Source organism: Callorhinus ursinus, unplaced genomic scaffold (assembly GCF_003265705.2).
Source record: "Callorhinus ursinus isolate GAN/ISIS: 27379988/994484 unplaced genomic scaffold, GSC_fseal_2.0 scaffold11, whole genome shotgun sequence".
NCBI lineage: Eukaryota > Metazoa > Chordata > Mammalia > Carnivora > Otariidae > Callorhinus > Callorhinus ursinus.
In genome coordinates this window covers 24,476,228-24,498,256 of record NW_027397073.1, presented here as the reverse complement: position 1 = coordinate 24,498,256, position 22,029 = coordinate 24,476,228, and the positions used below count along the sequence as shown (strand labels likewise).

The following is a 22,029-nucleotide window of genomic DNA, read 5'->3' as shown; positions in this document are numbered from 1 at the left end:
TTACTCTTTTGTAACTGTTACTACTAACTGTTAACCTGGAGAATATTAGTAATGATATGATGGAGCATTCACAATGGGTATGGGAAATATACTACTTGGAATTGGTTAATGAGCAGAAGCATTACTCATAATGAAACAAAAGTTACCCTTACTCTTATATGAATTAATGACCAGTATGAAACAACTTCGTAAGAGAAATGGTCCTACCTTTTAGCCTTAGAATATGACCCTAAAAAGGATGTCATTAATTCAATCACTAAAATGGTCAGTTGGCATTGCACATTCCAGGAAAAAAGATAGGTTTGAGAGCAACACAATACTCTCCTCATGACCTCAAACAAAATGCAAACTTGAGGTCATAGAAGATACCAAGTGAAAGATTACAGGGGCCTCACACGTGTGAAAATAATTAACCATGCCCCATTGATTATTAAACAAACATGCTAAGTAATTTCATTTCCCTGGTGCCAAGTACATCTAAGGACTGAATTTAGTTCTTATAGGTCAACTTTCCAAAAATAACTGCTTTGCAGTATTAACAAATGATGAAAACCAACACATTCCAATCATGAAAAAGCCTCTAACAACAGTCAAAGCACAAATTAACTTGCCTTTCTACTTCCCTACATGTACCATTTCTCATGATTGAGATCTCCAAATTCACATCTCAAAAACTCAAGTAATCCATGAATAAATTAATAAATAACTTAGGCTCAACTCTCTCTGGTGTTAATGGAATCTTCTAATAGTTGAAGTCTAGATAAACTCCGACACTTTCATGTCCGTCCTTCTATTTGTAAGGTGATCCTCAAATGTTCTTGTGAGGATTCTTAAGAATTTTCCAGAAATCCATGAAATTTCTAGAAAAACAGGCAGAGCTGAATTCTCAAATATAATTCGTTCTCATAAATTTAATCAACTAAGGAAAGAGTTGAATTTCCACTCATACAATGAGCAAGATTACTGGTTTTTTGGGGTCTTACTTAGAGAAACAAAAATAAAGTGCCATTTATAAAACATTTGCAGCTTTGACTATAATCAACTGTAATAATAAGATACCAGCTCAAAAAAATTCTTTTCATTTAAACCTCTTTTGTAATACTGCTTTTTAATAACCCTCATAATAGCCGAATTAAAGGACCCCAACAGAAATCATTCATCCCACATAAAACAAACATTGCCTTTTCTTCTTAGCTTTGTTTTACAAGCTACATTATTTCCAGATGACGCTTGAGGGGACTATGGTTTCAAGAATTAGATGCTTAAATAGACAGCTGCTTTCTATTTGCCATGTAAATCAAGGATATATCAAAGAAAATTCCAAATAGTAGACTTCTTTTCTTCCTATTCGGAACTACCAACTCAGGCAGAAAGGAGAAATAGAGAAAAACAATAAAAATCTGAGCAAATGGAAAATTAAAATTAGGATTTCTTAAATAGATAAAAGAAAATTTGGAGACTGTCAGCAAAAGGTATTTTCATATAAGCTCTGCACAGTAGCAGGTGAGAATTTTTTCAGTACAACAGGAAGGGGAAAACACCGTGATCACTGGTTTTTACAAATCTATCACACAGGGCTACTGAACTTAATATGCACGGGTTTTCTGTACTCTTTAAACTTTGCTTAAGTTAATTAATCATTGCCAGATTTCAATGCAAACGCATCCCATTTCCTTTTATAAGCCAGAGGAAAGAATACAGGAGTTATTTAGTATTTTTGATGATAATTTTTCTTAAAAAGTCCTTAAAAAGAATATTGTCATACTCCTTAAGAACAAGACAGGAATAAAGAAATGGCAATAATCTTTCCCTCAATGGAGTTGTGCTTTTTAAGAATGAAGTTTTTTTTTTTAAACAAGAGGGGAGTCCTCCAACTAAATATTGTCCTTAGAATCCTAAGAACAATTCTGAAACTTGTAGTTCAGAAGTGTATCCAAAGCCAAGTTATAATACAACCAAGAAAACGAGTCTGATTATGTTAAAGTCAGGCCCAGTTTATAATTAAAATGGTGGTGGCAGGGGAGGTTGCTCACTTGCTAGAGGCTTTATTTATTTGAATTTTAAAATCAATTGTACTAAGGAAGAAACTTCCTGGGACCTAATCAGTGTGGGGCTTGAGACCTATATGAGATCAAAACAGTTGTTACTTTTCTTTCTTTTTTTTAAGATTTTATTTATTTATTTGCCAGAGAGAGAGCACAAGCAGGGGGAGCAGCAGAGGGAGAGGGAGAAGTAGGCTCTCTGCTGAGGCAGGAGCCTGTTGTGGGGCTCGATCCCAGGACCCTGGGATCATGACCTAAGCCGAAGCCAGACGCTTAACGGACTGAGCCACCCAGGCGCCCCAAAGTAGTTGCTTCTTTTAGAGATATTCACCAACCTTATTCAGAAGACTTGGCTTTCTACTTTTTTTTTTTAACAGCAGTTTCTACATTATGAAAGTAACTATAAAGATCTTGATTCAAATTTCATGATCCTCCTTGAAGATCTGGTTGATCCTAGAGCTGGAGCAGGGGAAATACCTGATGAGTTAGAACATCCTGAGGGTCTCACAGGAAAAAAAAAAAAAGGTAGGAGTATATTCAAAGGGCAGGGGAGATACCCCAAAAGAGCTCCCAATGGCCAAAGTTGGAATAACCTGAACGAGAAAACAATAGCCCTGGGTTACAAGACAAAGAATAAAATTATTATCTATGAGTCCATACAGATATAAATAACTGCATAAATAAATACACTGAGGAGAACTGACAGATCTTCCTTGCAGAAGTGCTTGATAAATGTAGAAGGAATGGGACAAATAGAAAATCACAAATAAATCAGTAATATATAATGAGGACAAGATCAATGGAGGCAAAATTTGTGGGAAAATGTTTAAGCAGAAACAGGATACTGGCATAGTCTCAAAATATTTCCCCCAAACATATAGTAATTACCAAGGGAAAATTAGCAAGTTTATAGTAAAGAATCTTAGCAGACATCACCCTGGTGAAGTGGTCAAGGAAAACATGTAAACACCACCAGTAACTACCACACTGACGTCATGTGTTCCCTGACATGATGCACTGAGAAGGGCAAGTCACCTCTGTGGTGCCCTGCTCAGCAATTCACAACGTCCATCTAATCAAGACAAAATGCCCGACAAACCCAAATCAAGGGACATTCTACAAAATGAGCAATACTCTTCACAAATGTTAAGGTCGCCAAAGACAAGGAAAGACTCAGGAGACAGGACAGCAAAATGCAATGTGTGATTCTGGCCTGAATCCTAGCAAAGAATAAGGGCATTAGGGATAAAACTGGGAAACTGTGCATGAGATTTGTATTTTAGTCAGTAGTATGGTACCAAGGTTAATTTCCTAGTTTTGATCAATGGTCTGTGGTTATGTAAGATACTGACAAAAGGGAAAGGTGGGGGAAGGGTATATGGAAATTCCTTAGATCTCTTCTGTAAGTCTAAAGTTATCTGAAAACAATAAAGGAAGGGGGCACCTGGGTGGCTCAGTCTGTTAAGCAGCTGACTCTTGATTTTGGCTCAGGTCATATGATCTCAGGGTTGTGAGACAGAGCTGCATGTCAGGCTCCGTGCTCATCAGGGAGTCTGCTTGGGTTTCTCTCTCTCCCTCTGCCCCTCCCCACCAACCCCACTCACTCTTTCTCACATAAATAAATAAATTTTTAAAAAAATTAGTAAAGGAAGAAAAGAAAGGAGGAAGGAGGGAAGGAAAGGAAAAGTAAGTTATGGGTGTCCTTGGGAAAAATTCTAAGATCTGGACCTGTAAAGAAAAGTATAAGGTAAAAAGTATAAATTCTCTTCCCCTGAGGGCCTTCAGTTTAACTCCCCACAGGTAACTACTATTTACTAGTTTCCTATGCATTTTTCCAGGATAACTAACTGCCTATTTTTAAACATACATGTATGTATAACCTATATACTATAAAGTTTTTTTTTTAGTGATTTAAGTGTTATAGTTCATATGAGCCCATATGGCTTGAATTCACTTTTTATAAAAAATGGCTGCAAAAAAAAAATGGCTGCAGAATAGTGGACTGGATGAATTTATACTTTATCTAATCAGTCCCTTACTGATGGGTATTTTGCTTGTTTGTACTTTTTTGTTCAAAAGCCAGGCTGAAAAATACACACCTTTATGCAGTTGCATATCTAATTGACTTTAAGAGTTTCTCAAGTCAAATCACTGCTCAAGAAACATTTTCTCTCCGGGGCGCCTGGGTAGCTCAGATGGTTCAGCGTCTGCCTTCGGCTCAGGTCCTGATCCCGGGGTCCTGGGATCGAGTCCCGCATCGGGCTCCCTGCTTGGCGGGAAGCCTGTTTCTCCCTCGGCCTCTCTCTCTCTCTCTCCCTCCCTCCCTCCCTCTCTCTGTCTCTCATGAATAAATAAATAAAATCTTTAAAAAAAAAAAAGGAAAGAAACATTTTCTCTCCTTGAAAATATTAACTTTTTTGAAGTATGAACTTTATTCTCATACATTCATCCTCATGCCACAATGCCAGCCAAGCTGGTATCTGTCACTAATATTCAACAAATAGTTCTTTTCTCCTAGTGCTCCAAGCACTGCCTTTTTTTTTTATTTAAGCACTACTTTTTTTTAAATGGCTTCATCAAGATAAAATTCACACAACATATATTTCACTGATTTAAAGTGTACAATTCAACGGTTTTAGTATATTCAGAGAGTTGTGCAACATCACCACTACCTAATTTTAAAGCGTTTTCATCACCCGCAAAAGAAACCTGTACTCGTCAGCAGTCACTCCTCATTCTGCTTCGTGCCCCCAGTCTGACTTATCTACTATCTGTCTCTGTAAGATGTGCCTACTCTGGACATTTCATATAAATGACATGCAGCCTTTTGTTACTGGCTTCTTTAACTTAGTATAACGTTTTCAAGGTTCATCCATGTTGAAGCTCGTACCATTACTTCATCCCTTTTTATTGTTCAATAATATTCCATTGTATGGGTAGCCACCTTGGATTTGTCCATTTAGTTGATGGACATTTGGATTGTCACCCTTTTTCGGCTATTAGGAATAAAGGTGCTATGAATAGTCATGTTTTGCATGGACTTCTGTTCTCAATTCTTTGGGAGTATTACCATATGCTGGCCATATGGTTATTTCACTTTTAGCTTTTTGAGGGACTGCAGGTTGTTTTCCAAAACAGCTGCACAATTTTACATTTTTACCATGGGCTGAATGACGATACTAATTTCTGCACACCCTCACAAACACTTGTGATTTTCTGCCTTTTGATGACAGTCATCTTGGTGGTATAAACTTCACTGTGGCTGAAATTTGCACTTCCTGACCATGATGTTGAGCATCTTTCGATGTGCTTACTGGTCACTTGTATTGTCTGCTTTGGAGAAATGTCTATTCTGATCCTTTGCCCATTTTCTTTTTTAACGTAGTGAAAACTTTATTGCTCTCTTGCACCACAGTCCAACAGGGTACCCAGTTGGCTTTCACTGAGAGGATTCAGAGGCCCACGCCCTGCCATACTGTGGGACCCTGGAGTCTCACATCAGATTTCCTGCATCCAGCTAGCACGTGATGAGAGAGATGTGGAAGATGGCCCGGGGGTGGGGGTGGTGACATCACTTCCACCTATATCCCACTGGCTAGAGCTAGTTTGATGCTCCCGCACCTCGCCAGATGTGAGCATGATGGCAAATAGTGCTTAGCTGTGTAATCAGGCAGAGGAGAGGGGATTGGTGAGCATCCCAATCACTGCCTCAGCCAAGGCCTAGTGGGATGTCTGGCAGTCAGGAAAACTGGCTGGCCAACTAGAAAAATGCCAACATGAGCCACTCCTTTGCTCTTGGTGGTCACTCTGGGTTGGTTCATCTCAGGGGCTCTGGGACACACTCAGCCCTGGTATATTTCTAAGATCAGGGAGCATGCTGAAAAGTGAGGGCCCCCCTTCAGAGTTGAGATTCATCCTTTGGTGCCAAAGAACTACTGAGGTGTTCCCAGACAGATTAAAGATGCTTCCTGACGTCACCCTCAACTATGGTCAGTTCCTGGTGGCTCCCGTTCTCTCTCCCCCTTCACCTGATGTCATACCTCTCCTGCAGGAAGTTTTCCCCATCACCCGAGGGCGTGGAGACATCTCCATCTTCTAAACCAACTCCTGTTCTCCCAGAATCTCTCTCCCAAACATGAACTGCACAGCATAAGTGTAGTAGCTAAAACTTACTAAACACCTGCTGTGTGCCAAGGATCCTACCTGGACTCATTCATTTAATCCTGACAACAACCCTGGGCAGTAGGTCCTGCTGTCACTCCCGCTTTGCAGAGGAGACAATTGAGGCCCGGAGAGGCAAAATGACCTGCCCGAGGCCAGACAGCTACGTAAGATACATAAGCTACAGAACCAGGTGACACAACATTCACCCATTTTTTTTTTTTAAACTGGACTATTTGTCTTTTTTGTGATTGAGCTGTTAAGAATTATTTACATATTCTAAATACTAAGTAGTCCCTTATCGGCTATAAGATTTGCAAATATTTTCTCCCATCCTGTGGGCTTTCCTTTCACTTTCTTGATGGTGGCCTTTGAAACCCAAGAGTTTTAAATTTTGATGAAGTCTAATTTGTCTGTCTTTATTTTGTTGCCAAAGATTTACTCCTATATTTTCTTCTAAGTATTGTATAGTATTTGCTCTTATATTTAAGGGCTATGGTCCATTCTGAGTTTGTGTACGGTATAAGCACCTATTACATGCCAGACATTGTGCTGGACATGAGAAACCCAAGGGCGGTGATGTGCTGGTTTTACTTCTATGCCCTTATTCAAGAAGCAGAACCCTGGACTGTTTTCCCCCCTCAATCTCTCCTTTCAAAATACTACCTGGCTTGGGGCGCTTAGGTGGCTCAGTTGTTAAGCGTCTGCCTTCGGCTCAGGTCATAATCCCGGGGTCCTGGGATTAAGCCCCGCATCGGGCTCCCTGCTCAGCGGGAAGCCTGCTTCTCCCTCTCCCACTCCCCCTGCTTGTGTTCCCTCTCTTGCTGTGTCTCTCTCTCTGTCAAATAAATAAATAAATAAAACCTTTAAAAAAAAAAATACTACCTGGCTCAAATTGCAACTCCCTTCCATGAAACCTGGCACAATTCCTTCCCTACTTCCCCCAAATTGTTCTCTCCCTCTTCAGACAACCCACAAGTTTTATTACAGCCCTCTTATAAAATTTATCATATGGAATTGTATTTAACTAGCCACTGAGAATCCCTGTGTACAGGCACTAGGCCACCTTCATTTTTACCTCTCACACCATGCTAAAGTAATTCCAAAACAGAAGTTTTAGCAACATCCTGATTAATGTCACTATCACCAGAATAAACACCCAAAAGTAATTCCTTCAAAAGTAACAATATCTAAAAGGAATGGTTTTAACAATGGCAAATTTCATTGTTTCCAACCCCTTGGATATTGTAGCTCATCACAGATAACCATTCTCATGTTCTAGCAATGTTAAATTCTCTACCCCAGCCTCTATATCCCACAGGAAAATCTGCAAGTGACAGTCTCATCCAGAACCAACACTACAAAATACAAGTATTATGTAATATATATATGTATTTATGACTGTGTATGTGAATGGAAGCATTTTAACATTATCTCAGTAAAGGCACAAATGTATAAAACAAACAGCTGAAGATATTTTTCAAGATTACCTAGCAACTATTTCAGTCAAATGAATTTGAGATTTGAGTTAAAGAGTAGATACTAACAAGGAATCTTAAAAATATAATGACCTAAGATACATGGGAGAAAAACAGAAAAATCCCTGAATTTAGGTTTTCTTGTTATGTGGAATCAGTTCAGAATACCTTGTAACATATTTCTGAAGAAATGAAATGTCTAAAAGCAAATATAAACAAGAGCCAAAAGACTATGAATAAGAGTTACTGGCTCAGGGGTACCTGGGTGGCTCAGCCAGTTAAGCATCAGACTCTTGATTTCAGCTCAGGTCATGAGCTCAGGGTTGTGGGATCAAGCCCTGTGTAGGGCTCTGCACTCAGCGGGGAGTCTGCTTGGGATTCTCTCTCTCCCTCTTCCTCTGCCCCTCCCCCAATTCGATGGCTCGTGTGCTCTCTCTCTCCAAAATAAAAAAAAAAGATCTTAAGAGTTATTGGTTCAAAAGGTAAGTCAAATGACATACTCCAGGGTTAGCAATATTTCAGGATTCCATGCAGAATAAGCAATCAAGATTTGATCAAAACAAATTTCAAATACATGGAGTTTGCTCTTTAGGAAGTTAAAATTTAAGATAGCAAATTATTAGATCAAACAGAGGTTGAACAACCTGTTTTTTGTTTTTTTTTTTTTAAAGATTTTATTTATTTGACAGAGACATAGTGAGAGAGGGAACACAAGCAGGGGGAGTGCAAGAGGGAGAAGCGGGCTTCCCACAGAACAGGGAGCCTGATGCAGGGCTCAATCCCAGGACCCTGGGATCATGACCTGAGCCGAAGGCAGATGCTTAATGACTAAGCTACCCCGGCACCCCTGAACAACCTGTTTTATGTGTACTGAACTAAAATAAAGAATACAACAATCACCCTTTGAATAGGAAAGGAGCAATTTTAACATTTTATTTATTTATTTATTTACTTATTTGGATTTGTTTCATATTTAATACTTAAGTGCCAAAAAGGATAGAAATTCTTTTTCTTTCTTAATGAAAAGAAATAGGTAACTTTGTAAAAGTCAGAAAATGCCAGTGTCCCTTTGATTCCATCCTAGATTCTTCTGCTGTCAGCTGGATCCAGCATAAACAGTGCAGGATGCGTTTCTGAACTCGAGGTATTTGAACATAGAACACACGATTGCATATATTAATAATTAACAGCACATTCTAAAGGGTTTCATCTCACTCTGAACACAGCTGTTTCCTCCGACCAATATTAAGAGAAAGTCAACATATTTACAAACAAGATTTAATAATGCTCACAAGAATAGAGTTTGCCCTCAAATAGGGAAACTACACATTGTTTTGTTTCAAAAGGTTATAAATGCAGTGCCTGAAAAATCCAGCAGGTAAGCAGCAGGGCTAACAGAGTCTGTTTTTGGAATGGTCTGCTAGCAAATAAGCAACCTTCTGTCCAGGAAGCGTTTTGTTGGGGCAGGGGGAGGGGTACGGAAGGGACAGTGCTATTTACATCCCATTCTGCACTTCTCCCTTTTGCCACCCTTAGTACCGTCTGTTCATCTTCTTGAATTTCTCATAGTGATAGTAGTCGGTGGCCTTCTCATTAGCAGGACACTTGCAGTTAGGAGGGGATGCTCAGGCTCTGGCTTCTCCGTGTCACCCACTCTTAAGGGTCGGGCTTTGGGCTCTTTTTTGTTTCTCTGTATGGGGGCATTGAGCTCCTTATGATAAAATGGGTTGTGCTGCACGTAATTCACGGCCATGTTGGTGGGCACGAAAGATGTCTCGCTGTCTTTCTTCTTGTTCTGCTGCTCTGCCAGCAGACGGGCCTTGGCATCCTCTGTGGAAATGATATTTTTTATTTTAGCATCGATGCCTAGGTCCACCTCGGGGATGCCACACAGCATCTGGTTGGAAAGCATCTCTTCAGTCTTCTTTGCTGAGGAAACACGGATGTTTTCAGGAAGTTCGTAAAGACAGTCCTCTGCATTCTTCGGCTTGACTTTCTGTTCCTCGTGTTCTACAACCCCCTTCCTCTTCTTCAGTTTTGTGTCAATGTGCTTCATCATGTCAGCATCCTCATCCCTTCGGTTTGTTTCTGTGGAAAATGATGTCCCCAGATAGAGGTCTTCCTCTTCACTGATCTTATCTTTGCCTCTTTCCTTCAGTTTCTTCATGTCCACCATACCGCCTGTCTTCATCTGAAGGGGATCATCCATCCACTAGGGTGGTCTCTTCGTGTACCTTCTCTCCCACCAGCAGGGCCACAGCACTCACCCCGTTGGGCCTCTTCCTCAAGTTTTGCGCCTCATGGGTCTCTTCTAGTTTTAACTGAACCTCCTCTGATTCCTGCTCATCTTCCTCTGATTCTGAGTCGGCCTGGCGCCAGCGGAAACTCTTGCCGGTGACTGGCTTGGTCACGCTGGCCCCGTGGTCTGGCCACCAGGCCCCTGTACGGTGGCCGGGGCTGCTTCCAGAGCCTTAACATTTTATTTTTTAAGTAATCTCTATACCCACTATGGGGCTCAAACTCATGACCTTGAGATCAAGAGTCACACTGACTGAGCCAGCCAGGTGCCCCAGAAAAGAATCAATTCTGACATAAAGATCATGCACAAATTAATGAGAAAATATATAATTTAGCTTAAAAATTACACACGTCGGGGCGCCTGGGTGGCTCAGTCATTAAGCGTCTGCTTTCAGCTCAGGTCGTGATCCCAGGGTCCTGGGATCGAGCCCCGCATCGGGCTCCCTGCTCCGCGGGAAGCCTGCTTCTCCCTCTCCCTCTGCCCCTGCTTGTGTTCCCTCTCTTGCTGTGTCTCTCTTTGTGTCAAATAAATAAATAAAATCTTAAAAAAAAAATTACACATGTCCACTACATGTTAGAAACTAATCATTTTTGACTAAGGAAACAACCAAACCATTCAAATTGAATGTCATACAGATAAAATTTAGATCTGAAACTCCTTTGAAGTTCTGGATGCCTGCAAGAGCATGCAAATGTGTGGAGATGGAGCTTCATCCTCATCAACTAATTGGTTAACATTTAGCTTACTTTTTTCAGCCTAAGATACAAAAGACTCATGCCTTCAAAGTGCACTCAATCCTACAGGGAGAGAAGAATATCACAGATGAAACAATTATAGGATATAAAACAGCAGGTATTTACTTGTTCCTTCTGCATGTGTGTGCATGTGTGCGTGTGTGCATGTCTGTGTGAGTGTGCCTGCACGCACGCGCGCGCGTGTGTGTGTGTGTGTGTGTGTGTGTGTGTGTGTGTTTAAGAGATCATATATTCCACTGGTTCTGAAGTATTCTGATCTCAAGATGCTTTATATTCTTAGAAATCTCTGATGCTCTCAAAAAACTATTTTTTTTTAAGATTTTATTTATTTGACAGAGAGAGAGAGAACACAAGCAGGCAGAGCAGCAGACAGAGTGAGAGGGAGAAGCAGGCTCCCCGTCGAGCAGGGAGCCTGACGGTCGCGGGGCTCGATCCCAGGACCCTGGGATTATGACCTGAGCTGAAGACAGCCGCCCAACCAACTGAGCCACCCAGGTGTCCCTCATAAAACTATTTTTATGTAGATTATATTATTGGTATTTATCGTATTACAAATTAAAACTAAGAATAATTTATTTTTTTTTAAGATTTTATTTATTTATTTGACAGAGAGAGACACGGTGAGAGAGGGAACACAAGCAGGGGGAGTGGGAGAGGGAGAAGCAGGCTTCCCGCGGAGCAGGGAGCCCGATGCGGGGCTCAATCCCAAGACCCTGGGATCACGGCCTGAGCCAAAGGCAGACGCTTTACACTGAGCCACCCAGGCATCCCAAGACTAAGAATTATTTAAAACACAAGAATACAGAAGTACACATTCTGTGAGTGGCCAATGAAATGATCACTCATCATGAAGCCTCTGGACAACTCTACTGTACAGTCATGGGCAAAGGAAAGTGAAAATGAGAACCCTGAGAACCACTGGAATGTGTGTGTGCGGGTTATGTATATATACCCACAGACACACATATAGACATTAGTAACATTATACTTGCTTAGCATTCAATGATAAACTCTTAGTTGTTATTTATACTCCAGCTGATTTTTCTGATTCTATCTCCTTAATCTTTTTGGCTGGGTCCTTTTGGCTTATAACCTTGCAATTACTGTTTAAAATTAGATGGCAGAGTCAGTCCTACAGAAAGGTTCCCAGGTTGGTTGACGATCAAAGGACAATATAATCTGGTTCCTTATGGTTCCACCTAGAATAAGAGTTAGATTCTTCTTTTCCTAAATAGTTGCTAAGATGACTGTCAGAAATTAGGGGAAAAAAGCTTATAGGACACTGTAACAATATTCATAATTTAAAAACCACAGTTATAGTTTAAAAAGCAACTATAATTCATTTGTTATCTTTGTTGCACTTTATATATTCAGGTCTGTCACACATGACCCAAGTGGTTTTATTTAAAAAAAAAAAAAAGTTGAAAGATTCTCCTTTAACAATTCTCCCCTGTCCCTTCAGTCACTGAATTCACTTTTAGGAAACCCTAAAGACAGCAAAGCCCACTCACATGGCCAGCTGAACCGCATGTGCTTTCCCAGCCTTCTTCACTGCCCCTGCAGAGAGGTTGCAGAACCAGCTCTCCCTCTCTGTACTCAGCATTCTCTCTCCCCAAAGAGGACTTGAGTGCAATTTTAATTTTATTTCCCCTTCAGCAGCCAGGGCAGTCTCCTCATTATCTAGAACTTGGTGGAAGGCTTCAGGTCTCCCCTGAGCTGTTCCGAAAAACAAGGTTGTACTGAAGTATGAACACTCATGTTTCTATAACTTGCTATTCGTTTTCTTTTTTTTAAAAAAGATTTTTATTTATTTGAGAGAGAGAGAATGAGAGATAGAGAGCACGAGAGGGAGGAGGGTCAGAGGGAGAAGCAGACTCCCCGCGGAGCAGGGAGCCCGATGCGGGACTCGATCCCGAGACTCCAGGATCATGACCTGAGCCGAAGGCAGTCGCCCAACCAACTGAGCCACCCAGGCTCTTTGTTTTCTATGTTGTTATTCGGCGGACTTGTGAATTACACATTATAACGAGCATAAACGTTTTCTTAATAAACTCAGAAACCTCTGGGCAGACTGAAAGTACTCTATGTATTACAGTGAGAAGGAGAACGCATTCCTACTTTTGAGCGCTTGCTTATTCGAGCTCGCTCAATCCCGGTGTGAAAGCATGGCCACGGCTCGGACAGAAGGGAGCCACTATGCTGACAGGGACCCACTTTCCTCTTCCACCTTTTACAGACACGTGGTCTACAGCATGAGTGCAGGACACAGAGTTTTATGTGACTGTTGGCAGAGACATTTAATTAAAATTTCCAGGGAGGGAAAAAAGGAGAAACCTTTTGTTTTCCCAGTTAATGACCAATTTAAAAGAGAATGACAGGGAGAACATGGTTTCAAATATGCAAATCACTCATAGTGTTTTGCACAGTGGGAATGCCAAGCGAACACACTCAGTTACTATCAAAGAACACACTGCAGTGCTGACTTAAGGCTGCTGCGGCGTTCTCTGGTCACCGCGCAGCCAAGGGGCAGCGGGGAGCCCACTGCAGTCATTACTACTGAATAGGGGCAACCCACCCTCTGCAATGAACTCTGAGGAAAGGCAGCAAAACTGAAGTTCATAAACCCGTCTGGAGTACGTTGTGATTTGTAAAGTCTCACACACACAAATGGTAAAATAAGGACTGTCAAGGACAGATTCTAAGTGGAATTTTCCCTGTATTTCTATGAAGCAGATACCTTAAGAAATTCATTTTTACTTAGTGAAAATTTCATGCAAGAACAAGTGAGCAACTCTAAAAACTGTCAGATTCAATAGTTGAATTGGTATGTCTGTTAGGAGTTCAACCTGATCTTTCATGATTGGCAAATACCATTAAATATGATCCATTTTCTCAAAGACATAGTGATTTTCTGGTCTCTGATTACAGGAGAATGCTGCTAGCACAACCTCAACACTAAATACATTCAACACATTTTTGTGGAAGTTATGACATAGGAGTGCTGTGTAAGCAAATGGTAACTGTATAAAAATAAAACATTTATAGAGGAATTCAAGTTTTTTTTTCTTATTTATTTATTTATTTTTTTTATAGAGGGAGGGGTAGAAGGAGAGAGAATCTTAAGCAGGCTCCAGCCCCAGCACAGAGCCAGATGCAGAGCTCAGTCTCACAATCCTGAGATCATGACCTGAGCCCAAACCAAGATTTGGACACTTAACTGACTGAGTCCCCCAGGCATCCCTGAATTCAAGCTCTTAATAAACGCAATCCCCACGGCCACTCAGAGGCCCCAATTGAGGCTTCCAAGGAGTGATTAGGAAGAAATATTTTTCTTATAACATGTTATGGCTTGGATAGAAGTGAGCTATTACGCTATTTTTTTTTAAAACGCTGAGAATATCCAATTAGCAGGAAAATCATAAAAGATACTTTTTTTTTTTTGTAAAAGAGAAGTACTTTGGAATTACAAACTTAATACCTTAATGGGAATGACAGATCATCACATTACACGCATACACAAAATAAATAAAAGAGAAGAAAAATAGCACGAGTTGGGTTGTGGCTGCACCCAGCTATCTCTGTTTATCAGCGACTGCTATCCGGACTGGGGGCCGTTCCCACAGTCTCGTATCAGCACAGCCATTTAGAATGAAACAAACCACAGGAAACAAAACAACTCGCCGGCTGTCTGGTATGCATCACCCACTTCAAACTCTGAACTTAAAAATTCTCTCATGAAGTTTCTAAATATCAACCCACTGAGAGTTGTTGTCCTTATTAGAACTCGATGGACTACTTCTGTGGTCTATGACAAGATAATTTTCAGCATCCTCATCTAAGCCATGTTCCAAAATATAAGGAATGTCACGGATAGTGGCACTGCCCTACAGGCATTCCTAATATTCTCCTTCCTGTTATTCTATAATGCTCATCCCTATGCTGCTCCCATTCTCCCATGCCGTCATTCTCTGAGGTTAGGTGGGAATAGGCTCTTCATCTTTAAAGTGGATGAAACCAAGGCAACACAAAAGTGCTGTCCTCCACTGACCACGGCTCACAGGCCCAGAGCTGAGCAGAGCCAATTAGATTCTCTCTCCCAGGAACGGAGAATTGGGACTTCAAGACTCTGGTCAGGTGGCTAAAGACACGACCCTCACAGGGAGGGAGAAAGGCTGGAGTGACTGTTTTAGGTCCAAGTCAGCAAAAAGGGAAATCTGGCCAATAGGGAACAGCTCAAGAGTAAAACAAAAGCAAAAGGAAGCAGAGCCTAGAAATTAAACAGCCTCCGAAAGACAAGATATTCTTGAATCCAAAGGCTTTTTCAATTTCAGGTTCTGGTTCTCTGTGAAATTCAGCCTCTGCACCTCTGCCCCTTGAGATCAGTGAGAAACCTCTGCATATTTTCTGTAAGACCGCTTCTTTTGCTTCTGTATAATTAGTTTGAGTGGGTTTCTTGCCTGAGGTAACAAGAGTCCTAATTATTAACAGTCACTAGCTTACGGTTGACTTTCTTGAGCCACTTGTTAATAATCATTTACAAGTTTTTCCCTTGATTTGAGATAGCACTCCTTTATCTGCATATGAGAGGCACCAAGATCACAGTCAGATCTTGAGAACAGAGATTGTTACTTACAAACCTAACAATGAAAGGAAAACTTATTACTGACAAAGTAAGGTAACTACTTACGTAATCTGGTAGAGGAACATCATTGGAACTCAGTGAACCTCTCAAGGACTGTGTGGCTTGTTCCAGAACTTTGTTGTGTTTTTTAGACAGCAAGGAAAACAAACTGAAAAAAACAAAAAACAAAAAAAGAAAGAACTAAGTGTTTCCTTTCCTAGGTTTTATACAGTATTATAGAGTTCTGCAGAATGTCAAATATTCTAAAATATACATGTAATGATTTTTTTCTTCATGCCTGTGTTAACAGCAGGATTAATAATACTATCGATATAACAAAAAAATGAAGTGAGGAGAATGTTTAAATTATAAGGATTCCAAAGAATAAAAAAAAAGTTTGACAGCTTAAAATTCTATTTTAAACATAGAATTTTCCACTATCGTGGAAAGAACAGTGGACAGAGATTCACACAGACTGAGATGTGCACAGACTTCACGAGGAACTCTGAGTGCAATCTATTACTAGTCACTTGGACTTGCATCTTAATTTCATCATCTTTCAAATAAGTGTGTTGGATTAAATTATTCCTCTAGTATAATATAGTCAACCACTTTTTATCACAGCTTTATCTTGTTATTTCTCAAAAAGAATGATTTTAAATATATATATTATAAGATTTCCACCTCTGGTCGTGATGGATTAACCGGTACCAAATAACCTTCCTGCTATTAACACCTTAAAAACTGGACCAAATATATGAAATGACTTTTTTTTTCGGATGGTGTACAACATCTGCAGTGCAGGATTGGGATCCCTAGAAGAAGGGAGTACCTGCTTAGGGAAACATTCCAAACTGTGCGGCAGAATGCTGGGACCCAAGCAGTACACAGCAGCATCGTGGTGAGCTGAAAACACACAGGGGTCAGGGCTTGGGGCTGCGTGGCAGGTGGAATTTGCAGGCAGATTATTCCACGGGGGAGAACAAGAGGAAGGCCCAGAAGGCCCAAGGTTCTTCTCCACTTGAGGTTTAGTTTTCTTTTGTTTTACCTTCTAAGGTTAAAAAGTAAACCTCATACTTCCTGCTCGCACCCACTGCCATGATGCACAGGTAGCTCATGCGTACCGGCAGTTTATTGTCTGTGATTCCAGAAATGTTAAAGGCAGCAAGCCTGTGTATCAATGAATACTGTACATACATATCCATCTTTTTTATTCCACCAAATATGTACTGTTCTGTACTTCACACTTTTTTCATTGAATAAAATATTCCTGATCCATTCAATAAATGTCGAGTGCCAGTAACAGATATCTAAGCATATGGATATACCATAATTTATTTATATTTAGTCCATTATTAATCAATCATTTTAACATTTCCAGGTTTTTTTATAAACAGCACTGCGATGAACACCCTTGTATATAATTTTTTAGCATACTGAGGTGAGACTATGTACAGGATAAATTCGTTGAAGTAAAACTGAGTAAAATAGTAATGGAATAGAACAGTGAACTGCATTAGCGGTATACATTTCAAATATACAAATTATTTTGTAAATGATGAAAAGGTAAAAAATCTGTTGGGATAGTGTACAAAGCGTAATCACATGGAAATGCATAAAGAAAAAATTTACTAAGATTCTTTTAGTTTGTTAGCGGTACTTTCAGGAATAAAGGGCATTTCAGGAGTTTTCTGAGACGGAAGGAACTTTGACGGTCAGCTCTAGCACAGGGCATGGCAAGTCTCAGAGGCATGAACTGATGCCCAAACAAAAAGGGAAAGCACTAAATATGCCTGGAAGAAGTGCACGTCCTGGTGTTGGTCAGAAGAAGGGGGGGCAAGTGAAGAAAGACAGCACCCCTTGTTGAGTTTACAAAATACCAGCAACCTGGGGGTTCTGTCTGTGTCCCTGGAGTGTCCCTTCAGAGGACAGCAGAGATAATCTATGGTACCTCCCATCAAAATTGTAGGAATCAAAGCACAAAGGATTTGAAATTGTTTCCTTCGGAGAAAAAAAGCGAGTTTTGTTTATTTTCAAAGAGAATACTAACAATCCGGATGCTTTTCTTGTTAAAAGAAGACAAAACAAGGAAGTGAGCCTCGACTCCAACGTAAGCTCTTCCAGTTGGGCATAACGTAAAATAATAAGGGCTGAAAATGTTGACTGGTCCACCTCAAGGATCTGTGACCACTGCCCTCAGCTGCTCCTAAGAAAGCTGGTGTGAGAACAGCTGATTTGAGGCCACTTCCAGTTTCCTATCATGAATGAGAAACAGCATTCATACTTACTTCAAGTTGTTATTCTTCGACAATTTAATAGGCTTTTCCCTCAGGTCTTATAGCTATAGAGCTTTCAACTTTTTTTTAAAACATTCTAATTATGGCTTGCATTTAACATTTTTAAGGCAAAATGACCTAAATGTATAGGAAACATGGCTTATAAATTGCTGAGAAAAGTAACTTCTGGTGAAAGCTTTGCAATCGAAGTACTAGCCCCCTTAGCTTACTTCCATTACAGTAAATGGTAAAGGTATATGATGTTTGAGTGTAAAGGGATAATTCTGGAGTGAAATTGGCTTTCAAGTGTACTATTCACTCAGGATATCGCTGCCAGAGTCCTTGCTTTTAGAACTAGAAAAAGACTAGGTTTTTCTTTTTATACAAGAATGTTCACTACAAATTGGTTTAACAATGAAAAACTGAAAACAATCAAAACATTGATGAACAATACAATAGGTAAATATAACTGTCAGATAGTCCTATAATGAACAACTACACGGTAATTTAAAGTTATCTAAGGCTACATGCAACAATATGGGTAAATCTCCAAAACAATATTGTTTTACCAGCAAGGACTCTTGTGGAAGAATGTGACCAAAGTAATATTATTTACATAATGCATTAAAAATGCAAAAACGATATTACCTATCTTCTACACATAAAACATGAAATAATAAAACATATGGAAATGATAAATACTACATTTAAGATAGCCATTATTCTCTGAGAAAGGGAAGGAAATGGGATCAGAGAGGAAAAAAAAGGGGGATTTTTCCCCCTCTCTCTCTCTCTTGTTCTATGTATAAAATGTTGTTTTTGTTATGCTGGATACATACATAGGGGATTGCTATATTACTCTATCTCTTTGATGTATGCTGAAACATTACATACCTTTTAAAAATTGGAATAAAAAGAATACCTTATCCTGAAGAAAACAGAGCCTCTGCTAACAGCCAGCATTTCAGAAAAGAAAGCAGCATGTGGACAGACTCGGTATGGTCAGTCCAACATGAAATAGGCTCAGAAAACCACCAGCTGCGGGAAAGGGCTGCAGTTCAGGGCTCACAGGCAGTGGCAGGAGACGAGGCCAGAGCAGAGACAGTCTGAGGACAGACTGTGAGGGACCACTTAGGGCACGTCGAAAGTCCTGGACTTGACTCAATATGGAGAAGAAGCTAATGGAACATCAGTCTAACAAAATGATAAAAGAGACATGTTCCTTGCTCCCAAAGAGCTGAAATCTAAGGTGATAAGGAAAAAAAAAAGCCTGCAATTCTGAAATTGGAGGACACCATGGGTCGCAAGAGTGCACTGCGGGAGCATGGAGGAAGGCCAGGTACATGTCAGAGGAAATCTATCGTGTGGCCTTGAAGGTCAGGGGCTTGCTAGTGCGGAGAAGTATAGGGGGAGGGAGAGTAAGTAACTCAGAAGGGGAAATGGTGTGCCGAGAGGCTCAGAGAGACCACGGCCAGGACAATGCAAGTCCACAGGGTGAGGGTGGCAAGAGAGGAAGCAGAGCAAGACTGGGATGGGCCGATCAAAAAAAAACATGCTAAGAGTTTTGCATTTCATCTTCTCAAGTTACTGAGGCAAGCAGTAAGTCAAATATTTACCAAGAACCTACAATGTGCTGGGCAATGTGCAAGCTACCTGGGATACAGTGACAAGCGAAAGCAGCCTGGTCTTTGTCCTGCCCTCCTGGAGGGTGCGGCTGGTAGGGAGGATAAACCTACACAGAAGGTTCTATTGTCTGTGCAGTGACGGAGATGGGCAAGGAGTGCTAGGGGAAGACAGATGAGGCTGCCCAGCTGCACCTGAAGACAGGAACAGGCAGTCACTGCTGGAGCTGACACCTGAGCTGAATCTGAAGGAACAATTAGGAGTGAGCCAAGCAAGTGAGGCAAAGGTAAAGGTCATCTGGGCAGAGAACAGAGCACAAGGGAAGACAGAGACATCTGAGCACTGTCGGTGTAGGCAACAGGATGGCACACATGTTCATCAAGTGTTCAATTTGCGGCGGAACACAGCGTTAAGGTTGGGCCGGTAGTGGGGATAGTTTATGAAGCATCTCTCTTAGACCTTGGACTTTATCCTGAAAGCCAGAGGGTTGTATTTTTTTTTTTTTTTAAGATTTATTTATTTATTTGAGAGAGAGCATGAGAGGAGGGGCAGAGGGACAGACTCTCCAGCAGACTCCCCGTTGAGTGCGGAGCCCATGAGATCATGACCTGAGCTGAAACCAAGAACCAGATGCCTGACTGAGCCACCCAGGCGCCCCCTGAAAGCCAGAGGTGTTTTAGGACAGCAGGGCTACAAGAGGAGAGATGAAAGCAAAGCTGCTGTGTTTGGTGTTCTGGTGGGGAGAATGGGGCAAGGGATGGACAGGAAGTGATCAGTCCTTGTTCAGACGTGTCCTTGATCTCTCCCCAGTGCACTCTCATCCCATGGTGGCCATCCAGTCCCTGCCACAACCCCAGGGCTCTAGGAAGCAGAGTGAAAAATACAGGCCCAAGGGGCGCCTGGGTGGCTCAGTCGTTAAGCGTCTGCCTTCAGCTCAGGTCATGATCCCAGGGTCCTGGGTTCGAGCCCCACACAGGGCTTCCCGCTCAGTGGGAAGCTTGCTTCTCCCTCTCCCACTCCCCCTGCTTGTGTTCCCTCTCTCTGTCAAATAAATAAATAACTATAAATATAAATAAATAAATATAAAATAAAATAAAAGCTACTAGGACACACACACGGCTCGCTGCTCATCAAATCATCATGTGAGGCCTGCGCTGTCATTATCCATCCTGTGTTTGGTTTTTAGGGAGGATGAAATCGAGGCAGAGAGGAGTTAAGTACTTTGCTTAAGGCACAGAGCTACTAAGTGGTGGGGTCAGGAGTCAAATTCAGGCAGGCAAGCACCAGAATCTGTGCTCTTAACGATTCTGCCACGAACCCCAGATAACGCAGGAATATCCAGATGGAGATGGTAAGAAATACCCAGGTGGGCAGTTCAGAAATACGAAGCTGATGCTTGGGAGAGAGGTGAGAACTTTGAGGGTTATCAGCATCAGCTGCCATCACACAAGTACAGGTGATCACCCAAGGATAATGTGTCAAGTAAGAAAAGAGGGACAAGGTCAGAATTCTGGGAAACACCAAGACTAAAAAGTGGAAACAGCAAAGGGGACTTAGAGAAATAGAAGTGGAAGAACAAAAAGTGAAACACATTCTGCAAGACAAAAGAATAATCTCAAGGGGAGAGTGGTCATCACTGTCAAAAGGTAAAGAAGGATTAAAGAAAAAAAAAAAAGAAAAGAAACAAAGTCACTGAACTTGGCTCAAGGAAAGAAAACAATGGTGACCTTACCAAAAACCCTTCTTGGAGTGGAGGAGGCTGAAGTGAACCCCCGTGGTTGAGAGAGAAGCCGGATGTGGCAAAGTGGGTAGTGCGGTGGAGCAAAGAACTAGAGTAAGCCCCTGAAGGGGAGGCAACACAGAGGGGTCACTTCCTAGGAGGTGGCAGGGGGGGCTCCCTCCCTGAGAACTGCAGACCTTGCCCACGACAGCCTTGCGCCCTTCACAACTTATAGTCACCTTCCCTCCACGCCCCCATCCTTCCCTCACCATGGTGGTCACCAGAGAGAGGAGGAGGAGTACCTCAACTCCACAGAAGAATGGGAAGTTAGGAAACTGAGGTGCAGAGTTGACAGTTCATCTGAGGTTAAAGTTACACAGTGTAGTGAACACAAGTTCTTGACAAATCCTAAAGAGCTATTTTAAAATGTCGAGAAATACAAAATATTATTAAAGTTATTAAGAACAGGGCTGTGGACAGAAACCAAATCTCCTTACGCCAAGCTGATACTTCCTCCGCTGCAGGCAGACTCCTTCTATGTGCAGGAACGCCTCCTTTCTCCTCTCTGCGCCTCTAAATGCTGCTTGTCCTTCAAGCCCAAGTGCATGTTGCCCATTCCATCTGGTCTGTGAAGGATCCCTCTGACCTGTGCTCACCCTCCCTCTGAACTACACTAACTTCTCCAGGCCTCAACTGACACTTCAATATAGTCTCACACTGCTGCTTACCTTGTTTTTAATCAGCTTTATTGAGCAATCATCAACACAGACGAAAAATTAACCAATTTTAGGTATACAACTAGATGAGGTTTGACAAATTGAAACATTCATGGGACTCATCACCATAATCGTGACGTAGAACATTTCCATTCCCACAGGATGTCCCCTGTGCCCCTCTGCAGTCAATCCCCTGCTCCACCACGGCCCTCCCCGACCCCAGGCAACCCCCGAGCTGTTTCCTGTCACTGCAGTTCTGCCCCTTCTAGATTTCAGGTAAATGGGATCATACCATGTGTACTCTTTTGTGTCTGGTTTCTATCACTTACCATTCCATC

General features: G+C 41.4%; 1 protein-coding gene and 1 pseudogene across 1 annotated transcript in view; both read right to left on the bottom strand.

Moving 5' to 3' along the window:
* The window catches only part of DYM (dymeclin), a 342,784-nt gene that overhangs the window by 97,937 nt on the left and 222,818 nt on the right, over positions 1-22,029 (bottom strand). The window contains exon 14 of the mRNA XM_025886653.2: positions 15,423-15,525. Within this exon, the coding sequence (XP_025742438.2) occupies positions 15,423-15,525 (103 nt within the window). The remainder of the gene's footprint in view (positions 1-15,422; positions 15,526-22,029) is intronic.
* Positions 8,645-13,286, bottom strand: LOC112835116 (splicing factor C9orf78 pseudogene; annotated as a pseudogene).